Source organism: Papio anubis, chromosome 11, assembly GCF_008728515.1.
Source record: "Papio anubis isolate 15944 chromosome 11, Panubis1.0, whole genome shotgun sequence".
Classification (NCBI taxonomy): Eukaryota; Metazoa; Chordata; class Mammalia; order Primates; family Cercopithecidae; genus Papio; species Papio anubis.
This window is the reverse complement of record NC_044986.1, coordinates 41,865,388-41,888,143: the sequence shown is the minus strand read 5'-3', so window position 1 is coordinate 41,888,143 and position 22,756 is coordinate 41,865,388. Positions and strand designations below refer to the sequence as shown.

At 36.5% G+C, this 22,756-nt stretch overlaps 1 protein-coding gene across 5 annotated transcripts in view; it reads left to right on the top strand.

Annotated features, from left to right (window-relative positions):
- Nucleotides 1-22,756, top strand: part of BTAF1 (B-TFIID TATA-box binding protein associated factor 1) — a 106,153-nt gene that overhangs the window by 47,762 nt on the left and 35,635 nt on the right. For all 5 annotated transcript variants that reach the window (XM_031652183.1, XM_031652186.1, XM_031652184.1 and 2 more), the window contains 8 exons: nucleotides 9,454-9,558; nucleotides 10,641-10,790; nucleotides 11,087-11,229; nucleotides 11,592-11,766; nucleotides 13,240-13,443; nucleotides 18,194-18,620; nucleotides 20,803-20,993; nucleotides 22,376-22,529. In XM_031652183.1, coding sequence (XP_031508043.1) covers nucleotides 9,454-9,558; nucleotides 10,641-10,790; nucleotides 11,087-11,229; nucleotides 11,592-11,766; nucleotides 13,240-13,443; nucleotides 18,194-18,620; nucleotides 20,803-20,993; nucleotides 22,376-22,529 — 1,549 coding nt within the window. The remainder of the gene's footprint in view (nucleotides 1-9,453; nucleotides 9,559-10,640; nucleotides 10,791-11,086; nucleotides 11,230-11,591; nucleotides 11,767-13,239; nucleotides 13,444-18,193; nucleotides 18,621-20,802; nucleotides 20,994-22,375; nucleotides 22,530-22,756) is intronic.

The following is a 22,756-nucleotide window of genomic DNA, read 5'->3' as shown; positions in this document are numbered from 1 at the left end:
GGAACAAGTCACGTCCATGTGGATGGCAGCAGGCAAAGAGAGAGCTTGTGCAGGGAAACTCCCGTTTTTAAAATTGTCAGATCTTGTAAGAATTATTCACTATCATGAGAACAGCACAGGAAAGACCCACCCCATGGTTCCCTTATCTCCCACTGGGTTGCTGCAACAACACATGGGAATTATGGGAGCTACAAGATGAGACTTGGATGGGGACACAGAGCCAAACCATATCATCCTACATGTTTCTTACCTTGGAAAAGTTTACAATATGGTTGCTGTAAGACTATTACATGGTAAGTTTAATAACCTCTGCAAAGAGTTAAATAACAGAAGACCAGTATGTGAGAGGTGTCAGCAGCATTAAAAGATAAACTAAGCTGAAAGGTCAGGAAGATTAGACGATGTGGTTAAAAAAAAATTCCCTCACTTCTCTTTGATTCATATCTAGTATCTTTGATATGTACTTTCACAGACATTTTACTGAATATGTCAATTTCAAATTAGACAAGTGTACAGAACGTGTTTTGAACAAAAGTGCTTTTCTAGTCTGTTCCCTTTAGCCTTTTAAATACATTCTACTTCCATATTTTTCTTCCAGTTATTCTGACATGTTTGTGGTCCTTTTTTGTTGGAATCTTAATGTTTATTGTGTTTCCTATATCCTTTTGTGTTGGTTATCTATGCCTTTAGCTTCTTTTTTGCTTCTTTTTCATAACTTTTTGATGGCATCATTCATGAAATTTCACTTGTGTCTAACCTTTATCTTCAGCGTATCTCTTTACTGAAAGAGATGCTGTCTACGAAACTTAATATTGATACTTCCAGATTTTGTGCTTTGTCACTGCCCTGATCCTTGCTGTTAATAATCTTCACCACCAAAGACTATGGCTATAGCGCTAATCACTCATTCTTAGCAGGCTCTGATTTTGGTCCCCACATAGATGTTTTACTATTTTTGTTGGCTATTTCGTTCTGTTTTTTCAAATAATTGTATAAAGCCAAACTTTTTTTTTTCTTTTTCTCTTTTTTTTTTTTTTTTGAGTTGGAGTTTTGCTCTTGTCGCCCAGGCTGGAGTGCAGTGGCATGATCTTGGTTCACTGCAACCTCCACCTCGCAGGTTCAAGTGATCCTCCTTCCTCAGCCTCCTGAGTAGCTGGGATTACAGGCATGTGCCACCATGCCCAGCTAATTTTTGTGTTTTTAGTAGAGACGGGGTTTCGCCATATTGGTCAGGCTAGTCTTAAACTCCTGACCTCAGGTGATCCACCTGCATCGGCCTCCCAAAGTGCTGGGATTACAGGCATGAGCCACCGTGCCCAACCCAAAGCCAAACCTTTTAGGAAGCTTTTCTTAATACTACCATCTATTTCCTTCTTTTAAATTTTGGGATTTTTTTTTTTTAATAGAGAAAAGTGCAGGGAATTTTATGAAACAACATTCATTTATGTTTACACAATCCGTAATTGACATTTCTTATAATTTTGTCTTGTTTCAAGTTTTTGTAATAAAAAAATTAAGTTATAATCCTATCTTCTAATTTACCTACTTCTCCCTTCTATGTATTCATAAAAATTATCATCCTTTCTCCAGTATGCTCCTTTAAAGTTTGGAATTTTCGTTTCTACACAGTCATAGTATTTCTAAAAGGAAGGAATTTTAAGTTTCAGAAGGATTTGGGGGACGATAGCCTCAGTTACTCACAAACTGGTTAGTAATTTGTAATTGCCTAACACTATACTAGGATTAAATTCCTGTCTTTCTTGGTCTTCTGATACTTGGCTCTGGTCAACATTTCACCCTAATATTTCCTAATATGTACTCTGGAGTCAAGGACATTTTCTAAATCCACTCCTGTATCCTAAGTGTAATCATGTTCATTTGATCAAAGTATCTTTGGACATGGCTCCTTGTCCCCTGCTCCCCTCCCCCCTCTCCCTCGCACTCTCACCTTCCTAAATTTTAGCTCCCTTTCTTCCTCCCTGTACCTTTTCTTTCATGAGACAGATCAAATCTTTAGTGCCACAAAGCATCTCCAACTTCTATAACTCGTTTTATCTAAATCATTGTTTAAAGTCATTATTATGCAGTGAAAACTCATTTAATTTTTATTGTTAATCTTGTGATTCCCAGCAACATTATTTGCTTTCTGAAAAGCTGTATGAATAAACCATCTCTGATGCTTTTATCTGTTACTGTATTCCTCTCCACAAATTGCCTGAAAGTTACTTATTGATTAATTTATAGCTGTGTGCAAACTCTTTTTGTAGTGCAGTTCCATGATTCCTTTCCTGCAACTTTGAAAGCCAAAGCTTTTTGTGAGTTGGGTCAATTTATAAAACTACTAATTTGGTGGCAAAACCTGACCATTCTGAAGAGAAACTGCTTAGTCTTTATCCCACTTAATGTGCCTATTCACACATTTTGCTGCAGAAATATTAATATATTTTATTTAGGTGCTGCCGGTATTCTATTGTAGATACTATATAATATACACTGTATATAATTCATTATTCTAAAATTTGAAAAATTTCTGAGTTTCAAAACACATCTGGCTCCAGGGAATTTGGATGAAAGATCATTGACCTGTCGTGGTAATAAAAATCTACTCTCACTTTTAATTTGTGTTCCTTTTTCTGAGCTGCTTCCTTGCCTTTGATTTCTTGGTGTTGTTAAGTATTCCTAATTAGTCAGCAATCCTTTATGGAAGCAATCATAATGTAAAGAGCAGTTAAATAGAGCTTTTTATCACTGTTGTTAACCCCTTCAGTGGTATAATTAAAAGATCCCTTAAATAGACAGGATTTGAGTTCTAACCTTGGCTCTATCATTTGCTAATTTATGACCTTTGTCAGATTTATCTAACCCTCTCTGGTGATTATCTCTAGCCTCTCTCAGAGTTACATGGATCAAGTGAGATAATGTATATGAAAGTGCTTTGAAAATGTTAATGCTATACAAGTATAAATAATAGTACAGATACTAAAACAATAATTAGTATTTCCATTCTGAGCATTCTTATTCTGGGGTATAGGAATGATGTTTAATTGTGGTAATAATATAAACTATTGAGGGCTTACTTTATGCTAGGAACTGTGCTAAGCAGTTTACATGAGGTGGCTACTGTCATTCCTGTTTTGCAGATGAGAGAACTGATAATCAAAGATTAAGAAACTTTCCCAAGTTCATATAAACAGCTCACTTCAGTTTCAGATCTTAATCTGGTGTTCAGCTTTTACTAAATTTTATATGGGGACAAAATAATTATGTGTCTAATTTCTTTCCCACTTCTGAATATGGAGTTGTTTTAACTACAAAGTGAGAAAAGAAAACTCACCTGAATTACTAGTAGCTGTTTCCTGGTTTCAGTTTCTAACTTCTCAAGCTATACCTCAGTAATTCTAAAGTAACTTTTCAAGATCAGACTTGGCTATAGCTCAGTGTATCACTGCCTTGTAAAGATTGATGCTTCTGTTTCCTTGAAATTATCCTGGTTATCTTTAGTAATTTTTTGGTTTTGTTTTGCTTTGTAAAATCAGTAGATTTTATAAGGGAGATGTCCTTATTTTTAAAAGGTATCCATTATTAAGTATGTGTGCTGGCATGCACATCTCTAAAATGTCCTTAAATAGAACCACAGTTAATACAGTTGTCTCTGAAATGTTATTTCCTTTATACTTCCCTGTGGCATACCATAGCATTTGTGAAAATATATTGTTTAATCCATGTGCCTTCTTCTGTGATGTTAACATGTGAAAGAATTGGCAAGCTTGGCTTCCTGGGGAGCATGAAATAGGAGCTCTTAAGAAAAACCATGGCCGGGCACAGTGGCTCACTCCTGTAATCCCAGTATTTTGGGAGAACAGTGCAGGCAGATCACTTGAGGTCAGGAGTTTGAGACCAGCCTGGCCAACATGATGAAACCCTGTCTCTACTAAAAATACAAAAATTAACCGAGAGTTGTGGTGGGTGCCTGTAATCCCAGCTATTTGGGAGACTGAGACAGGAGAATCGCTTGAACCCGGGAGGGAGAGGTTGCAATGAGCCAAGAGATCACGCCACTGCACTCCAGCCTAGGTGACAGAGTGAAACTCTGTCTCAAAAACAAACAAAAAGAACTAGTTTTATTTCATAATGATTTATAATCAAGGTTTAACTTTTTTTGCTAAACTAGCAGCTTGGTAATCAAAGTGAATGACTTTATCATTTGTTTGTCCTTTCTATATTGTCTCTTTGGCCAGTGTGTTTGTATGTGCTGAGTATACCTATTAATATATATATCTATCAGTGAACTACTGAAATATCCAGATTAACTAGTGTTGATAACTGGTAACTGTTGTTTCCAGACAAACTCCTAGACATGAATCTCCTATTTTGCCTTCTTTACTGACTGGGTCAACTTTTCCATTCCATTGCATCTCAGTCACTTTGTGAGTCATTCCAAAATTTCAGTTACCAGTAAGTTAACTTTTGTTTGAAGGGCAAGTTTAGTTATTACATGAAGATATACGTGAGATTGGGTTGGAATCTGAAGCATAGTTTAGAATGTTAGAAAATTTAACATACACAAATAAGTAGGAAACAAAGAGCCTGAACTGAGACTTTGGCCTTAGAGAATGCTAGCATAATTGGGTATTGCCAGATTTTATAAAATATGAAAAGGAGAGAGCAAAGTTGAAATATTTAGCTGATCTTCAATAAATGTTGGTTGGAGAAATGAATAGAACAAGGCATTATAAACTGTCTAAATATGGAAATTTTCTTTTCCTTTGGCTGTGGATCAAAATAGGGTTTCAGAGCAAATTAGTAAAATTAGTGAAAGAACTCAGTGTGATTCATCACCAAGTTATAGGTTCTCTCCTGATCATCTTCCCTGCAGTCTGAGAACATTTGATATGCTGGTAGACATGATGAATTGGCCTGCAGGCAAGAATCAGGTGTTTGTGGTAATGCTCAGATTGCTCCTTTTTTTTCTGAGTGTACCCATTTTGTGGGAAGATAAAAGTGGGATCATAACAAAAGGGTACAGACAAGATCTTATCCCACCTGACATGCCAAATCTGCCAGTTAGGGATCTGTTGCTGGGCCATTTTTATAATACAACATTCCTGACACCAAATCTGCGGGTTTTCTTCCTTACACCAACCAATTATCCAACTCCCTGGACGCCAGCTGGGTATCATACAATTCAGTTCAGTTCTGACAGTGTACCTGGAATTAGTGTCAGCTCCTACAAGTTAGAGGGCTCAGTCACACAACAGATACCAGTTGCAAGTGTTGGGCCTTCCATACTTCTTACCTACTATCTGTAAACTGGATTCTCCTGACCCTGTCCTCAGGTTTGATAACTTGTTAGAATGCTTCACAGAACTCAGAAAGGCTGTTAAACTGGTAATTACAATTGCCAGTTTACTGTAAAGGACACAACTTAGGAACAGCCAGATGGAAGGAGATACACAAGGCAAGGTATGGGGATGAGGTGCTTGGAGCTTCCATGCCTTCTTTAGGCACGCCACCCTCAGCACCACCTCTGTGCACTCACCAACCCATAAACCCATAAATTTAGGGGTTTTATGGAGACTCTATTATGTAGTCCTGATTGATTGAATTATTAACCATTAGTGAGGTGATTAACTTAATCTCCAACCCCTCCAGCTCTGGAGGTGGGGAGCAGAAGGCAGGCTGAAAGTTCTAGCCCTCTAATCACATAGTTCCTCTGGCAACCAGCCCCCATTCTGAAGCTATCTTGGGGCCTACCAAGAGTCATTTCATTAGCGCAAACTGAATTATGGTTATTATGAATAATCCCTATCACTCAGGAAGTTCTTTGGGTTTTAGGAGCTCTGTGCCAGGAGCTGGGGACGAAGATCAAATACGTGTTTCTTTTTAAGACCCTGTACAAAATGCTGAGAAAACATTTCTTATATTATACGACTTTGGATCATTTCCAGTGGCCAGGATGGATTTCAGCAACTATTTAAGTGCCTGCTGTGTGCTTGAACAATTTTCTAGACAGTGGTAAGAGGCAAGGCCTTCGCTCTCCTGTAGTGCTTAAAATAGGAAACTAGACAGACAGGAGAAGACAGATAACTAAACAAGAATAACTTAATAAGGTAACTATCTGATATGGGAGGTAGAAGACACTATTGGATCCTAAGTGAGATGGGTGATGGACAGGGAAGGCATCAAGTTAGAAGTGAAGTTTAAGCTGAAACCCGAAGGGTAAATGGAATTTAGCTAGGGGAAAATAAGGGTAAGAGTCAGAGGAAGGAATAGTATGTGTAACTCTGGAGGCAGAAGAGAGCAGGATGGCACTAAATTAGTAAGTGACAGGAAGTTGGTTTGGTGGAGGGCAACATGGAAGGGGGGTATAGATGGTTAGAAGTTTTACCTTCATTTTCAGGTACAGTGAAACATCCATGAGTCCTATTTCTGTTTGTCATCAACTCTCCTTATTCTGAGTCTCAGGAAGGCAGATCAGAGGAAGAAATACCATTTCCATAGTTTTGCCTTTTCCAGAATGTCATGTAGTTGAAATCATACGATATGGAGCCTTTTCAGATTGACTTCTTTCACTTAGTAATATGCATTTAAGATTTCTCTGTGTCTTTTCATGACTTGATCGTTCCTTTTCTTTTTAGTGAATAATACTCCGTTGTCTGGTTGTACCAGTTTGTTTATCCATTGACCTACTGAAGACATCTTGCTTGCTTCCAAGTTTTGGCAGTTGTGAATAAAGCTGCTATAAACATCTTGTGCAGGTTTTTGTGTGGACTTTTTTGCCTCCTTTGGGTAATATCAGGAAGCACAATTGCTGGATGTTAAGAGTATTTTTAATTTTTGTGAGAACCTTCCCAAATAGCTGCCTCATTGGTAGGATTGCAGTTCCTACCAGCGATGAGTGAGAGTTCCTGTTGATTCATATCCTGGCCAGCATTTGTTGTCAGTGTTCTGGATTTTGGCCATGCTAACAGGTATAAAGTGGTATCTCATCGTTGTTTTAATTTGTATGTTCCTGGCAACATATGATGTGGGCCATCTTTGCATGTACTTATTTGCTTAGACTTTATTTTTCAGAGCAGTTTAGTTTCAGAGCAAAATTGAAGAGAAAAGTACAGTTTCCATATATCCCATCCCTCATCCTCAACACTGCCTCCCCCACCATCAGTATCCCATACCAGACTAGTACTAATGTGTTACAATCAGTGAACCTACATTGACACATTATTATCAACCAAAGTCTATAATTTACGTTAGGGTTCACCCTCAGTAGTATACATTCTATTGGCTTGACAAACATGATGTCATGTATCCACAATTACAATATCACACAGAATAGTTTAACTGCCGTAAAAATCCTGTGTTCTACCCTTGTATCCTTTCCTTCTCTGGTTGTTTTTAATAATTGCAAAGTAGAATTTAGTAGAGTAACGATGTTTGTAGCCTGAGAAGACAACTACAGTTTATATCACATGTATTGGTCATAAATATAGGGGGAAAATCTTCCTGTATAGATGTGACTTTTGGGGACCTACAGGCAACTGCTTGGATTGCCATTGTTGGGGTTGAGGGTCAGGGAAGAGAGATGGTAAATATGTTGGGGGGAAAATCAGAAATTAAGAGACATTATGGAAGAGTAACACCAAATTATTTGCTTATTGCTATTATAGCTTTCCTGATTCTGTTAAGATTGTCCCTAATTCCCTGCAATGAGAAAAGAAGAACTTTTTTCTTCCCAGCTTCCCTTTCCCTTTCAATGAAAAGTAGAGTTAAGACATAGCGAAGTAGTGAGAATGCTCCTCCAGTTGATGACTTACGGCTTGTTTTTTTTTTTTAAACTTTCATTTTAGGTTCATGGGTACATGTACGGGTTTGTTATATAGGTAAACTTATGTCATGGGGGTTTGTTGTAAGATTATTTTGCCACCTAGGTACTAAGCTTAATAACCAACAGTTATTTTTTCTGATCCTTTCCTCCTTCCCACCCTCAAGTAGACCCCAGTGTCTTTTGTTCCTCTCTTTGTGTCCATGTATTCTCATCAGCTAGCTCCCACTTAAAGTGAGAACGTGCACTTCTCTGTTCTTGTGTTAGTTTGCTAAGGATAATGGCCTCCTGCTCCATCCATGTTCCTGCAAAGAACATAATCTTGTTCTTTTTTAAGGCTGCATAGTATTCTATGGTGTGTGTGTACCACATTTTCTTTATCCAGACTACTGTTGATGGATATTTAGGTTGATTCCAGATCTTTGCTCTTGTGAATAGTGTTGCAGTGAACATATTCATGCATGTATCTTTATGATAGAATGATTTATATTCCTTTGGGTATACGCCCAGTAAAGAGATTGCTAGGTCAAATGGCAGTTCTGTTTTTACCTCTTTGAGGAGTCATGTGGCCTTTTTAAAACTTGTTTCAAACCATGTTGTGAACATAAAACCCTGGTCTTACCTTTGTCATTAGTTTTCCATTGGCTACAAATTATAGGTAGCTTTCTAAGTTAAAAAGCATTTATTATCCCTAGAACGTGTGGATTTCTGCAATTTCAGTTAAAATTTCCAGATTTCTCATAGAGACACTGTATTTAGTTCTTTAAAAAAGTCATGTGGAGGGCAGGATACTGATAGGTACTTTGAGCTAGTTAGTAGAATTTCTCTGATGGACATTTTTATCCAGTGAGCTTATAATTGTTTGAATAGCAATAGACAGTTTGGAATTCCTTATTCTGGGAATTCTAGACACACATTAGATACTTGGTTAAGCACTATTTGGTTGCTTGATTTGGGTGGGCCTTTGAATTGTTAGGAAATTCCTTAAATTAAGGTTCTTAACCCAGGCTTTAGGAGATTCCCTGAACCTTGGAAGGAAAATATTGTTTGTAATTATATGTTTTTCTGATAACACAGTGTACATAGTTTTCATCAGAGTTTTAAAGGGTCCCCGACCCAAAATAGAAAAAGAACCTTTACCTTAATTTTGTAGTGAACTCCAAGTAGAAGTTTCTGGGTTGGATATTATAGTATAATTCATTACTTGGATTATTGGTGAGCACATAGAACTTAAACTCTGATCATCTGGCACAACAGCAGTAACCTGAGTATTTTACAGATTTTCTTGACAAAGCAGTGATGTATGATATAACCAGAGAGATGTTGCTGGTTAGAGGATGGTTCCATATGGAGGATGATTTCAACTTTGAGGCAAAATTGTTGTTAATGATAATCAGACTTTTTCCAGCTTCTCAGTGATTATATGCTGTTATTTCTTCAGACCATTGGTATAGTAAATAAGGTGTTTGTTGCCTCAAAATCTTGTCAAAGATTATCACTTGTTTAGCCTTTTTAATGAAACCATTCAATCTTTTCGTGGTAGTACTTCTGTTATTTGACATACAATTCTTCAGGTAAGCTAACATCCAAGAATTATGTGCTACAGCTTTTAATTCTGTTTTTGTTTTCAGAACTCTTCGTCTTGGCTTATACCTATACTGCCTGATATGCTCCGACACATTTTTCAGTTCTGTGTTTTGGAAAGCAGTCAGGAAATTCTGGACCTTATTCACAAGGTACACAGCAAATGTATTTGTATTCCTTTTCCTGGTAACTTTTGTAGGTTTTTAAAATTTTTCATAATCGCTGTTCTGTTGATCATTTATATCTCTTGGAGATTTGAAAAGTCTAGAGATCTGCAAGATGAGACAGAGAACTAGGCTTCTTACATGTAGCATGTAATCGTTTTGATTGGCCATGCTTCTTCCTCTTATTATCTGACTTACATGTGTGTTTTAAGCACTTTCTGATAGCCTCAATACAGAAAATGAAATGAGGAAAAGATTGCTTTTTTCTGGCCCTCATCTTGTTGTTTATCAGCATGCTTATAGATTCTGCAAAGTACCTTTTGGGATCTATTGGTAATATGAGTCTAATTATTGTTGAAACTTGTACTTTTTTCCCTACTTAGAAAGAGTGAACGTATGTGTTAGAATCATTAAAGGAGGAGCCATTTGATATATTTAATAGCATTTATGGGGGGAAATGGTACTTTTGTACCTTTATAATCTGTTAAATTACTCTTGACTTGTTGGCCTCTAAAGTGACTCATTGTTAACAACCTTGGATTAACAGTGGTGATCTTTCCATAGGCTAGTCCTAGCCCATTAAATGTTAGGCATCAGGAAAGGTACCTTATCCTTATTAAGTAAGATCATGAATCAAGACTTACACTGTTTTAAATTTATACTAGGTTATTACCACCTCTGAGTTTAGCAGAGAATATTAGGAGCTATTTTTAAGTGTGTGTTGGATATAGGACTGCATTAATATTGAGTCCTATGATATATGCAAAGGATTTATTTCAGTGACTTACTGAGATTTTGACAATTCTATAGTACTTTTATGGGCATGTTTTTTTTAAAAAAGAGAATTATGTTCTTTTTTTAAAAAAACTTTCCTTTGCATTACTTTTTTTTTAGTGTACAAACCTATTAGAAAACAGTACTATATTTCAAAAATAATCCTCTATATTGAATTTCTAAATCTCTGTGCTATTTCCTACTTTAAAAAACCTCAGTATTCCTAAAGATAAGTGTTAGAGTTTAATAATTTTTTTAGAAAAAATTCACTTTCATGTCCCCGTTTTACCCTGCAGGTTTGGATGGAACTGTTGAGTAAGGCTTCAGTTCAGTATGTGGTAGCAGCTGCTTGCCCATGGATGGGTGCTTGGCTTTGCTTGATGATGCAGCCTTCTCATTTACCTATCGATTTAAATATGTTGCTAGAAGTAAAAGCTAGAGCCAAGGTAAGTGTAGAAGCACATAATGTATTTGTGTGTTCATCATCTAATTATTAATACAGTAACCGTATTAAAAAATCTGTATTGCCTTGTTATAAGTGTGATTTAATTAACATAAGTAAGGAGAAACCATTATTTTATTAGGACCCTGACAAAATGAATAGTAATGTTTATCCATTAAAACTTTGTGAAAAGAGCTGTATTTTACTGGGATTATTTTAAAAAGATCATATTTTTATTGTTGCCTATTTAGTTTTAATGATTAATCTTTATTGTTTTTCTTTTTTCCCCTCCTTCTGTAGGAAAAAACAGGTGGTAAGGTGCGCCAAGGCCAAAGCCAGAGTAAAGAAGTACTTCAGGAGTATATTGCAGGTGCCGAAACCATCATGGAAGACCCGGCCACCAGGGATTTTGTGGTTATGCGGGCCAGAATGATGGCAGCCAAGTGAGTGTACATTAAGTGCCAGGTAGTCATACATTTACAAGTCTGGCCTTCAGAGGTTATTTAACCAACAAAACATTCCTCTGCTGTCTCCATCAATCCTTCCTTTCTTCATCACACTAATTATAGCCTAAGGAAAAATTAGAGTAAGTAAATACTTCTAATTATTTTGAAGCTTTAAAAATAGGATTTTTATCTTCTTATGAAGACAAGATAGTCATTATATCTTCTGTGGGAAAAGTTATGGGTTCAGAAAGCCAAATTTTACTTCAGGTAATTATAGGAAATTGAAGTAATTTCTCGAAGTAGGGGGAAACTTTACTTCAAGTAATTTCTTATAGTAACTTCCTTTTTCTCCCTCTTAGGTTGTTGGGAGCACTTTGTTGCTGTATTTGTGATCCAGGTGTAAATGTGGTAACTCAAGAAATTAAACCTGCTGAATCCCTGGGCCAGTTACTACTCTTCCATTTGAACTCCAAGTCTGCTTTACAAAGGATTAGTGTAGCTTTGGTAATCTGTGAATGGGCTGCTTTACAAAAGGTAAGATTTTGCCCCAAAAGTAAGAAAGACAAATTAAATTAAGTAAAGCAATTTCCATTAGCTGTTAGGCTTATTTACATTATAATTTACAACAGAAAAGTGCCAATTTTCAATGTATAAAAATCCAAGAGTTATAGAAAAGTGTCCAAATTATATTGAACATTATTTCTCTCCCATTTACTTTTAACTCTGGACTTCTGTCTTAGAACCCCTACTCACACCTCCAACTACTAGTTATGCTCATACTTAATATTTGCTCTTGACTGTACAGTCTGTTAAGAAATGTCCCTATTAAAAACCGTGTATATGTGAAAGTAGTCCAGAAGCTATTGGTCATCCATTCCTCTGTATATCTCTCAGGTATCACTGAAAACTACAAAGGATGAGGCTTTGAGTATTAGAGATCTATTTGTGTGAGTAGTAGCAAAGGCGGAATTTTTGGTCACAGGAAGAATAACATCTCTGTATTTAATCCAAAATCTTCATGTTTCCAAATAAACCATTCCCTTCCAGCCTCTTTAACCTTTAACTTCTAGGGAGATGTGTGATTTTGTATAAGACATACTTCTGTAAATCAAAGAAACTTTCTACTGGCTTTGTTTATTCCGTTGACTGGAATTCTGGAAATTTAACTGTCTGCACTTGCTGTGAGAGTTACTCGTTACTGCCTCTTAGCAGTTTGTCAAAGCTATGTCTAAAAGTAATTGAGCCATGCTCCATTGCAACTGACACCCCTGCTTGGCCTCTGGAAAGAAGCAAAGCTCATCTGTTTTTAGGCAGGAGTTGGTGTGCTGGAGAGGCAGTGATGCTATGTTTTTGTGCCTCTCAGACTCAGCAGCAAGTGTTGACAGTTCGGTTTCTGGACACTCACAGAGCTTCATGGACTTACTCTGTGAAGCCCAGGCTGATCGCCCAGGCTGATCACCCAGATCCCACAGAACCCCTCATGGCTCACCACTGAGGCCATTTCCCCTCGGTTTGGGGCAGAAAACAACCAGAGAGAGTGGGAAGGGTTGGTTAAATTTGGGGGCAGGTAAGTAGCTTTTAAATTTTGTATCCACTTTTACAGTATGGCATGTGAAGCTTAGGGTTCAACTGTTATCTAATAATGAGTTTTTAAATAACATTTTTAATTAGTGCATGATAGATGTTCTTTTCTGACTGATTTTTTTTTTTTTTTACAGTAATATACTTTAAAATCTGTGATATATATACACGTAAACTTTGGATAGGTAGAGAATGAAATTGTAATAGTTCCATATGCATGTTCTGTAGTCATTCATGTTAACATTTTACAATAATTTGAGTGTAATACCCTTTTTTCTGTGCAACTAACTGTTGTTTGGAGAAGTAACAGATTATAGATTCAATATAAGAAAGAATTTAGAACTTGGTAGTCTGCAAATGATGATTTCTATATCTGTAAAGTTAATGTTCATATAGTTGCCCTATTTGTTGTCTGTTGTATTTTAGGAGTGTAAAGCTGTTACCTTAGCTGTGCAGCCACGTTTACTTGATATCCTTTCAGAACATTTATATTATGACGAAATTGCCGTTCCATTCACGCGAATGCAGAATGAATGTAAACAACTTATATCATCATTAGCTGATGTACATATTGAAGTTGGTAACAGAGTAAACAACAATGTTTTAACAATAGATCAAGCTAGTGACTTGGTGAGTAAAGAAATAACTTTCTTAATTATAGATAGAACATGAAATATAGGTTAGAAATTTGTCATGACATGTTTATCACAAAAACACATTAATTTGTTGAGTCTATATGTGGCTTGATAGCCTGTCATCTCTACCCTTTAGAAAAGATATTTCATTGTATAGGCTTTTTTTGAGATAAGAGAATAATGGAGGATTTTTTTTTTTAAACTAAAATTCTGATAAATCAATGCACCTTTATTAGAAAAAGCTATTATATTTTGCCATTTCAGTTTTGTTTAACACTGCAGAGTATAGAAAAAACTGCTTTTACAAGTTCCTGAGTACGACTTCCTGCTCTCAGCCTATAATGAAAATATTCAAACATATAGAAAAAGTGATGAAATTACATAACACTCGTACTTAACAGCTAGATTTTATAGTTAACATTTTACCAGATTTACTTTATCACATATGTATTCACCTACCTACCCCTCTATCCAACCATGAATCTATCCAGGGCAGTTTTTTTTTTTAATGCATTTCTAAGTAAGTTTCAGATATCATTATACTTCAGCATTTTATATAATTAACTAAAATTCAGTATTTGTTTATGATTTTTTGCTATTTTGAGGCAGAATTTATGTGCTAAAGCACACAAATCTTAGGTGGACCATTTGGTGAATTTTGACAGATGCATATACCTATGAAACCTGAACCCCTGTCAAGATACAGAACATTACCATCACCACTTCCCAGTAATCTCTGCCTCGCCCTGCCACCAAGTAACCATTATTCTCATTCCCCCCACAAAGATACATTACTTTTGCCTGTTCTAGAATTTCATGTAAATTGAATCATACACTGTGCTCTTTGGTGTAAGGGTTTTTCTTAGAATGGTGTTTTTGAAACTAATCTGTGTTATATATATATCAATAACTTATTCTTTTTTTATTGCTTGAGTTTTATTCATTGTATTATTATACCACAACTAGTTTAAGCCATTCTCCTGTTTATGGACACTTGGGCTGTTACCACTTTTTGTCTGTTGTGAACAAAGTCGCTATAAACATTCTTCTACAAGTCTTTGTGGACATCCGCTTTCATTTTTCTTGGGTAAATATATAGGAGTGGAATTGCTAAATTATAAGGTAGTTGTAGGTTTAGTTTTAGAAAAAACTATGGACTGTTCCTCAAAGAGATTGTATCATTTTACCCTCTGACCATCAGTATGTGAGAGTTCTGGTTACTCCACATCATCAGTATTTGATGTGGTCAGTCCTTTCACTTTTAGTGATTGTGTGATAGTGTTATTGTGGTTTTAATTTCCATTTCCTTGATGACTAATATGTTGAATACTTTTTAATTTTTTATTGGTCATTTGTATATTTTTCCTTTCTGAAGTATCTTTTTCAAAATACTGTCTATTTTGAATTAGGTTGGTTGGTTGTTATTGAGTTGTGGGAGTTCTTTATGTATCCTGGATTCCAATCCTTTGTCAAATAGATGCTTTCTAAATATTTTTCTGGCAGTGAGTGGCTTGCTTTTTGATTCTCAGTGCTGTCTTTGGATGAGCAGATATTTTAAATTTTGGTGAATTCTATCAGTTGTTTTCTTTCATGGCTACTATGTTCTGTGACTTAAGTAATCTTTTTTTTTACTCTCCAAGTGGCAAAGGTATTCAGATATGTTTTTTTTTAAAGTTTTGTCATTTAATTTTTATGATTTATCATTCATTTGGAATTAATGTTTGTGTATAGTATGGAGTAGAGGTTGAGGTTTGTTTTTCTTATAGATATCTAATTTTTCCAACATTATTTATTGAAAATACTTTCCTTTCACTACTGGTGATTGTTTTGGCGCCTTTGTCAAAAACCAACTGAAGTTATAAAGTATGGCTGTGTATCTGGGCTCCATTTGTTCAGTCTGTTTGTCTTTCCTTATGCCAGCATCCATGCTTCATTACAGCAGCTTTGTGCTTAGTTAAGTGCATGAGGTTAGGTGTAGTATATATGAGTTCTTCCTTTTTTAGGTATAGGATCAGAAGTTGAGCCACTTCATTTATGTTGGTCCCCATGAAAATAGTAATCTTCATTTTTTATCCCCATTTCTAGTTGAATAATATAGTTGAATTTTTTTGCTCTCACCTGTGAGAGAAAGCTAAAATTGCTGTTTTTTCCCCCCCGGGTTCTCTTCTTTTATAAAGTTATTTTCCTGATTGTTGTTATTCTGTAAGTTTTCCTTTTTGCCTCCTCTCCCTATTTTTTTGCCTGTCTGGAATTAAATCTCAAATTTTCTTGAGTCTGGGTTCCCTGCCTACTATTTCTGGGAACTTTTATTTTTTAAGCTCATCAAATGGCCCCTTTAAGATTTGCTTATTCAGATCTTTTACTCTTCAGTTGTTTTGACTTGGGCTAGAAGACAAGCATAAATATCAGAATCACTGGGAGAAACTTTTTTTTCTTTTTTCTTTTTTCTTTTCCTCGAAGAGACTTTTGAGGGAAGGGCAGTTTTTAAAGGAGCCACTTTTTGTGTCTTTCATTGAATCCCTATTTTCCTGTTACCTGCCAAATATAGACATTTCCCTGCTGTCTGTCTTTGTCTCTTTCACCATTCTCATGATTTAGTTCCTACCCATGTACTGTGTGGTATCTACTGTCAGTCTTTCTTACATTCTCTTTTAGGCATTTTTACTTAAATATCTCACTGTCACTTCACACTGAACCCAACAAAAACTGGATTTTTTTTTTTTTTTTTTGGACAAAGATACTCTTTTTATTCCAGTCACAAATCTTGTCAGCATTTTCTTTCAGAAAGTCTCATGTGTTTAGGCCAGGCGTAGTGGCTCACACCTGTAACTCCAGCACTTTGGGAGGCCGAGGCGGGCGGAACATGAGGTCAGGAGATCGAGACCATCCTGGCTGACACAGTGAAACCCCATCTCTACTAAAAATATAAAAAACTAGCCGGGCGTGGTGGCGGGCGCCTGTAGTCCCAGCTACTCGGGAGGCTGAGGCGGGAGAATGGCGTGAACCCAGGAGGTGGAACTTGCAGTGAGCCGAGATCATGCCACTGCACTCCAGCCTGGGCCACAGAGCGAGACTCTGTCTCAAAAAAATAAATAAATAAAATAAAGTCTCATGTTTAGTCTCTCCTCTATTTCCATTATCAGAGCCCAGTCAGATCTTAGTACTTTATATCTAGGTCCAGATTCATCTCTAGGGCTCCAGGCAGCCTCTGGTCCATTTCATCCTGCATGCTGTGCTAGACTAGCAATGCTCTTTTTGTGCCACCCTGAACATCCCTCTCCTGCTTAAAAACATTATTTTCCTTTTCCTTGCTTTTTCATTTTTATCTTTCTTCTTTTCATCACCTTCTTCTAAATTCTCCATCTCTTATCTCCTCATTATTTCTCGGACTTTCTCTACATGCCCAGTTAGCTTTCTTCTTGCAGAAGTACACTACACTCATTCACTTCTGCTCATTCTCACTTCTGGGCCTGAGCTTCTATTTCCTTTGCCAGGAATTCCCCACCCCTAACCCTCTGTGCTCATCCAGAGTTCATCTCTTTTTCTGCATATTGTGCTCAAGCCATGATAAACTTTTCAATTCCATGGACAATGTCCTATTTTCCACTCCCTACCTCACTTTGTTTGCCAAGATGTCCCTATAATCCCTGATTGGCCTATTCTTTAAAAACGAAGCATAAGTGTTACCCTCCTCTGGCAAGTCTCCCACTAATATCTTCTTCTAAGAAGGACTAAGCAATGCTCTGTATTCCCACAGCAACTTGCACTTACTGCAGTTATATGTTACATTTTCTTAATTCTTTATTTATATCTCTCCCACATTAGTCTCTGCATTTTTGAGCATATTAAGACATTATGTCTTATCTTTTAATAAATATTGGTTGAATGATTGAATTAATTTGGGGGTAACTGGGAGGCTTTTCCTCAGTTGTCTACAGTCATTGAAAAGTGACATGAGCATAGTGGATTTAGGACAGTGTTTTGAAACTTTTTAGCATTGTAACCCTGTTTCATATAAATCTTATACATTGTACATTTCAAATGGGTAATTTTTGTGGAATGCAAATTATATCTGAATAAAGTTGTTAAAAAAAGATGGGCTGAACAGTCTTTTAATGGGGCTTGTAAAGTAGTCTGATACAACAGTCCTGTAGTCTTAGACAGCTGTTGGTAATTAAGTGAATGATAACTGCACCATTTTGTTCTGTTTTGTTTTGTTTCTTTTTCTTCCATTGCCTGGGCATCTCCACCAGAAGGGAGGTTAAAGAAAGAATGAGAATGATTCAGTTAGCAACACTTTGCCACTTAGTAAACAGCCCCTCAAGTTTTTGTGAGTTTTAGAGTTGAAAATATTTTTCCCAAAAAGAAGTTTGTGAGTTTTGGAATTCCTTAATGAACAGTTAGTTTATATTTGCCTATAGCTTTCTCGTTTCACCGGAGTACTCTGTGGGTGTTAAATGTGATTTTCCTCAAAGCCATTAGACATATTTAAAGGTTAGGTAATTTTATTCTTCTCAAGAGAATGTCTTTCTTAAAGAATATAATGCTAATGTTAAATTTCAGTCAGATTAAGATAAAGTTTAGTTGGGAAGTTTCAGACATTAGTTTACTGAGTACTAAAACAATATTACATATTGTGGAAACCAAAATTGAAACAGAAAGCTTGCTGTCTACCCTTTAGGAGCTTACATTCTGTTTGGGGTTGATATGATTAATGATTTTTAATTTCTTTTTTTTTTTAATAGGTCACTACTGTTTTTAATGAAGCCACATCATCTTTCGATTTAAATCCTCAAGTGTTACAACAGTTAGATAGTAAACGTCAGCAGGTCCAAATGACAGTTACAGAGACCAACCAGGAGTGGCAAGTGTTGCAGTTGAGAGTGCATACTTTTGCTGCCTGTGCAGTTGTGAGCTTGCAGCAGCTTCCGGAGAAATTAAATCCTATCATAAAACCATTAATGGAGACAATTAAAAAAGAAGAGAATACACTAGTGCAAAACTATGCAGCTCAGTGCATAGCTAAACTCCTCCAGCAGTGCACAACAAGGACGCCCTGTCCCAATTCAAAAATTATTAAAAACCTCTGTAGCTCACTTTGTGTGGACCCATATCTAACTCCTTGTGTCACATGTCCAGTACCAACACAAAGTGGCCAGGAAAATTCTAAAGGTATATACCTAAACTTTTATTTGGGGTAGAGAAATAACCTTTTAAATTTGTTTTTGTTAAGTTATGGGTATAATTAAAGCACAAAGCTAGTTCATGTTAATGCTTTTTCCCCTTCTGAGATAAAAGACTTAATTATAACAAAACTCTTTGTTACATGAATTTGCACATATTGCTTATCAGTCACAAGCCTTTAAGTTCAAATAAGCCATTCATAGATCTGATAGCTGATATAAGATGACTGAAATCTGTAAGACAGGTGTTCACCTTTACCTTTGCCTTCAAAACCATCATTATATGGTTTACTGTCTCAAACTAGAAAAGCTGATTGTGTCAAATGTTATTTAATGAATTTTTTTTTTTTTTTTGCTTAATCAAAGGAGCAACCCTATTGACTGAAAAAGTTATTATAAAATCTTTGGTTTCCCTAATTTAGTGCATGTTTTATGAGATTAGTGAACTTTTAATACTTTTGGTAAATAATACTTAACCAAATTTCTTGTTTTCACTTGGAGAATTTATATGGAAAATGAGAACTGTCCTCTGCAGGCAGGTCTTAAAGACCAATGTTTCCTTCATACGACTCAGCCCTGTATGATTTTTGTATGTGTGATTGTTAACAAGATATTGGGAGAACAAATTATTTGAAATGTAATAGACTTACAGCTTTAGTGCAGCATAGATCTTGAAAAATATGTGAATGAACTAGAAGAAGAAGATGGACATTTTGAATATTAACATCTTAAAAATGCAATGGGGTCATTCCCCGCCCCCCCGTTACCCGCCCTACTCCATTGCTATGTAAGGCAGCATTATTTTGCAGTGGCCAATGTTTTTTTGAATTCATGGTGACTCTGGACTTTTCTTTTAGAGAAAATTTGTTTGAGATATTTTTTAATGTTTCTCGTTATGCTTAGGCACAATAATTTTTTAAAAAGTAGTAGACCAGGCCAGGCACGGCGGCTCACGCCTGTAATCCCAGCACTTTGGGAGGCCGAGGCGGGCGGATCACCTGAGGTCAGGAGTTCAAGACCAGCCTGACCAAAATGGAGAAATCCCATCTCAACTAAAAATACAAAAATTAGTCAGGCGTGATGGCGCATGCCTGTATCCCAGCTACTTGGGAGGGTGAGGCAGGAGAATGGCTTCAACCTGAGAGGTGCAGGTTGTGGTGAGCTGAGATCGCGCCATTGCATTCCAGCCTGGGCAACAAGAGTGAAGCTCCGTCTGAAAAAAAAATTAATTAATAGGCCGGGGCCAGGCGGTGCCTCATGCCTGTAATCCCAGCACTTTAGGAGGTCGAGGTGGGCCGATAACTTGAGGCAAGGAGTTCGAGACCAGCCTGGCCAACATGGTGATACCCCATCTCTACTAAAAAAATATATAAAAATTATCTGGACGTGGTGGCACGCGTCTGTAATCCCAGCTACTTGGGAGGCTGAGGCGCGAGAATCACTTGAACCTGGGAAGCAGAGGTTGCAGTGAGCCAAGATTGCACCACTGCACTCCAGCCTAGGTGACAGAGTGAGACTCCATTTCAAAAACAACAACAACAACAACAAAAAATTAATAGGCTGGGCATGATGGCTCATGCCTATAATCCCAACATTTTGGGAGACAGAGGTGGGCAGACGGAGTGAGCTCAGGAGTTTGAGACCAGCCTGGGCAACATGGTGAAACCCTGTCTCTTCAAAAAATAAAAAAATTACCTGGGTGTGGTGGTGTGTGCCTGTAGTCCTAGCTCCTCAGGAGGCTGAGGTGGGAGGGTTGGATCGCTTGAGCCTAGGAGGTGGAGGTTGCAGTGAGCTGAGACTGTGGCACTACTGTCCAGCCTGGGCAACTGAGCAAGACCCTGTCTCAAAAAGAAAAAATATATATATATATGTGTGTGTGTATATATATACACACACACACACACACATATTAACTGAAGGCACAATAATTTTTTCATGTGCTGTTTCTCATTGTTCAGATGATGACTCTGCGACCTGAATTGTATTAGGTATAAATCCTATTTAAATAGACTGTTTTATTGCCATTCCATTGTCTAAAGAAAATGTCATTGGCCTATAAAAGTTGAGGCCTAAAAGACATAGTTTAAAAATGTTGCATCTCTTATGGAGCCGAAAACATTTGGTATCACCAATATTATGATTAAAAGATTATTTGACTTTTTTCTTATTAGGATCCGCCTCAGAAAAAGATGGAATGCACCATACTGTCACCAAGCACAGAGGTATAATTACACTCTACAGGCACCAGAAAGCTGCCTTTGCTATCACAAGTAGGCGAGGTCCTACCCCCAAAGCAGTAAAAGCTCAAATAGCAGATCTTCCTGCAGGAAGTAGTGGAAATATTCTTGTTGAACTTGATGAGGTAAGTAGTTTTTTTCTTTGAATGCTTTGATTTTAAACAAATATCTGGCTTACAAATTGAGAACTAAGTTGTATTAGCTTCCAAAACTGTTTTTAAGTGAAAGGACTGGGATTAATTTTTGGAGTACTCCAACAATATGATCCAGAAAAATGGCAAACTTCAAATTTCTCATGTCTCTTGTAATTTTTACCAGCTTAACTTTATCTTCCTAGGCAAGACAGCCTTGTAAACTAATTCAGTCCTATAGCAGTGACTGTAGAGAAGGTGTTGAATAATAGTGAAAGCTAACTTTTCTCTGTCCTTTCAATGCACAAATGTCATGTAATTGCCACCCACCTGACTTTTTTAGTCAATTTGATGTTTGTTAAATGCATAGTGTGAGGTAGGGTTCTATATTTTCCATATGAACAGCTATTTATCCTACTATTGAATCCTTTCCTCTCTGATTTATAATGGCACCTCTGTTATATATCATGCTTCATATGTGTGAGGGTTTCCATTATTCAGGCTTTCCATTATTTCCCATTGGTCCACCTGTTACACAGTACAGTCTTAACCAGTGGTTTTTTAAAAAGTGTTTTGTTTTGAAAATCTCACAGTCACATTATTAGCAATGGAATGAATGCTCTCTATGCATTGCAAGGCGTAGGAATTTACCTCGGTTCAGCAGTAAACCATCAATACTAAAAGACATGTTTCTGTAAAATACAGGTCTCTTTTAAGTTTCTTTTTAAAATCAACAGCTTATTATCTATATTTCCCTTAAAACATTCTGTAAAGTCTTTTTCACTGACAATATTTCCCTATAATAATTTTAATAACAATTTTACTGTGATTTTGATATTTATATCTCTATAGTTTGCATAGTTATTCCTCCAATTAAACATAATTTTAAAAATATATATTAATATCTTTGGGGGGACAGATTTATGGACTAATTACTACTGAATAAGAATTATTAATCTTGGGGTTAGCTTAAACAGATGATCTTGTTCTATCCCTTAAGTGAGTATAAATAAGGACACATCATTTTGTCTATCTTCTCTCTAGCTGACAAGTTTCTTTGGGGTAGAGAGAAGGAAGAAAAAAATGTCACTTAGGACTATCTCTAGAAACAGCACATATCCTTCTGTTCCTTATCCTCAACCCCAAAAAAGTGTTGTACTTTTGACACAAAAATCTAGTTAGGTGTTGTAGGCCCCTGTAAATTTAATTATTGGGAAATGTTTATAATTGTGATAAACATGTCTAATAATTGCTTACTTGGTTAGTGATAACTTTATGAATTCTTAGATGGTGACTTTTAAATTCTCTTGATAAAATTTTAAATGTATTATGATTTTTTTCTGAATTTCTGTTTTTATCTAACATTTAATTTTAAGGCCCAGAAGCCTTACCTGGTACAACGGAGAGGAGCTGAATTTGCTTTGACAACTATAGTAAAGCATTTTGGTGGTGAAATGGCAGTGAAGTTGCCGCATCTCTGGGATGCTATGGTTGGCCCATTGAGGAATACAATCGACATAAATAATTTTGGTATACACATATTTTTATGAGTCCAATTTTTAACAGATTTTAATGTCTATTAATTAAATATTTCCTTATAAAATAAAAATGCCTCTATGCCTCTACCTGTTTATTCCAGACCAGCTGGTAAGTTTTAAAATGGAAACTTGGTTTAAAAAACACACACACATTTATTTTAAAAAAGAGATACTTGGGTTGGGCGCGATGGCTCACACCTGTAATCCCAGCACTTTGGG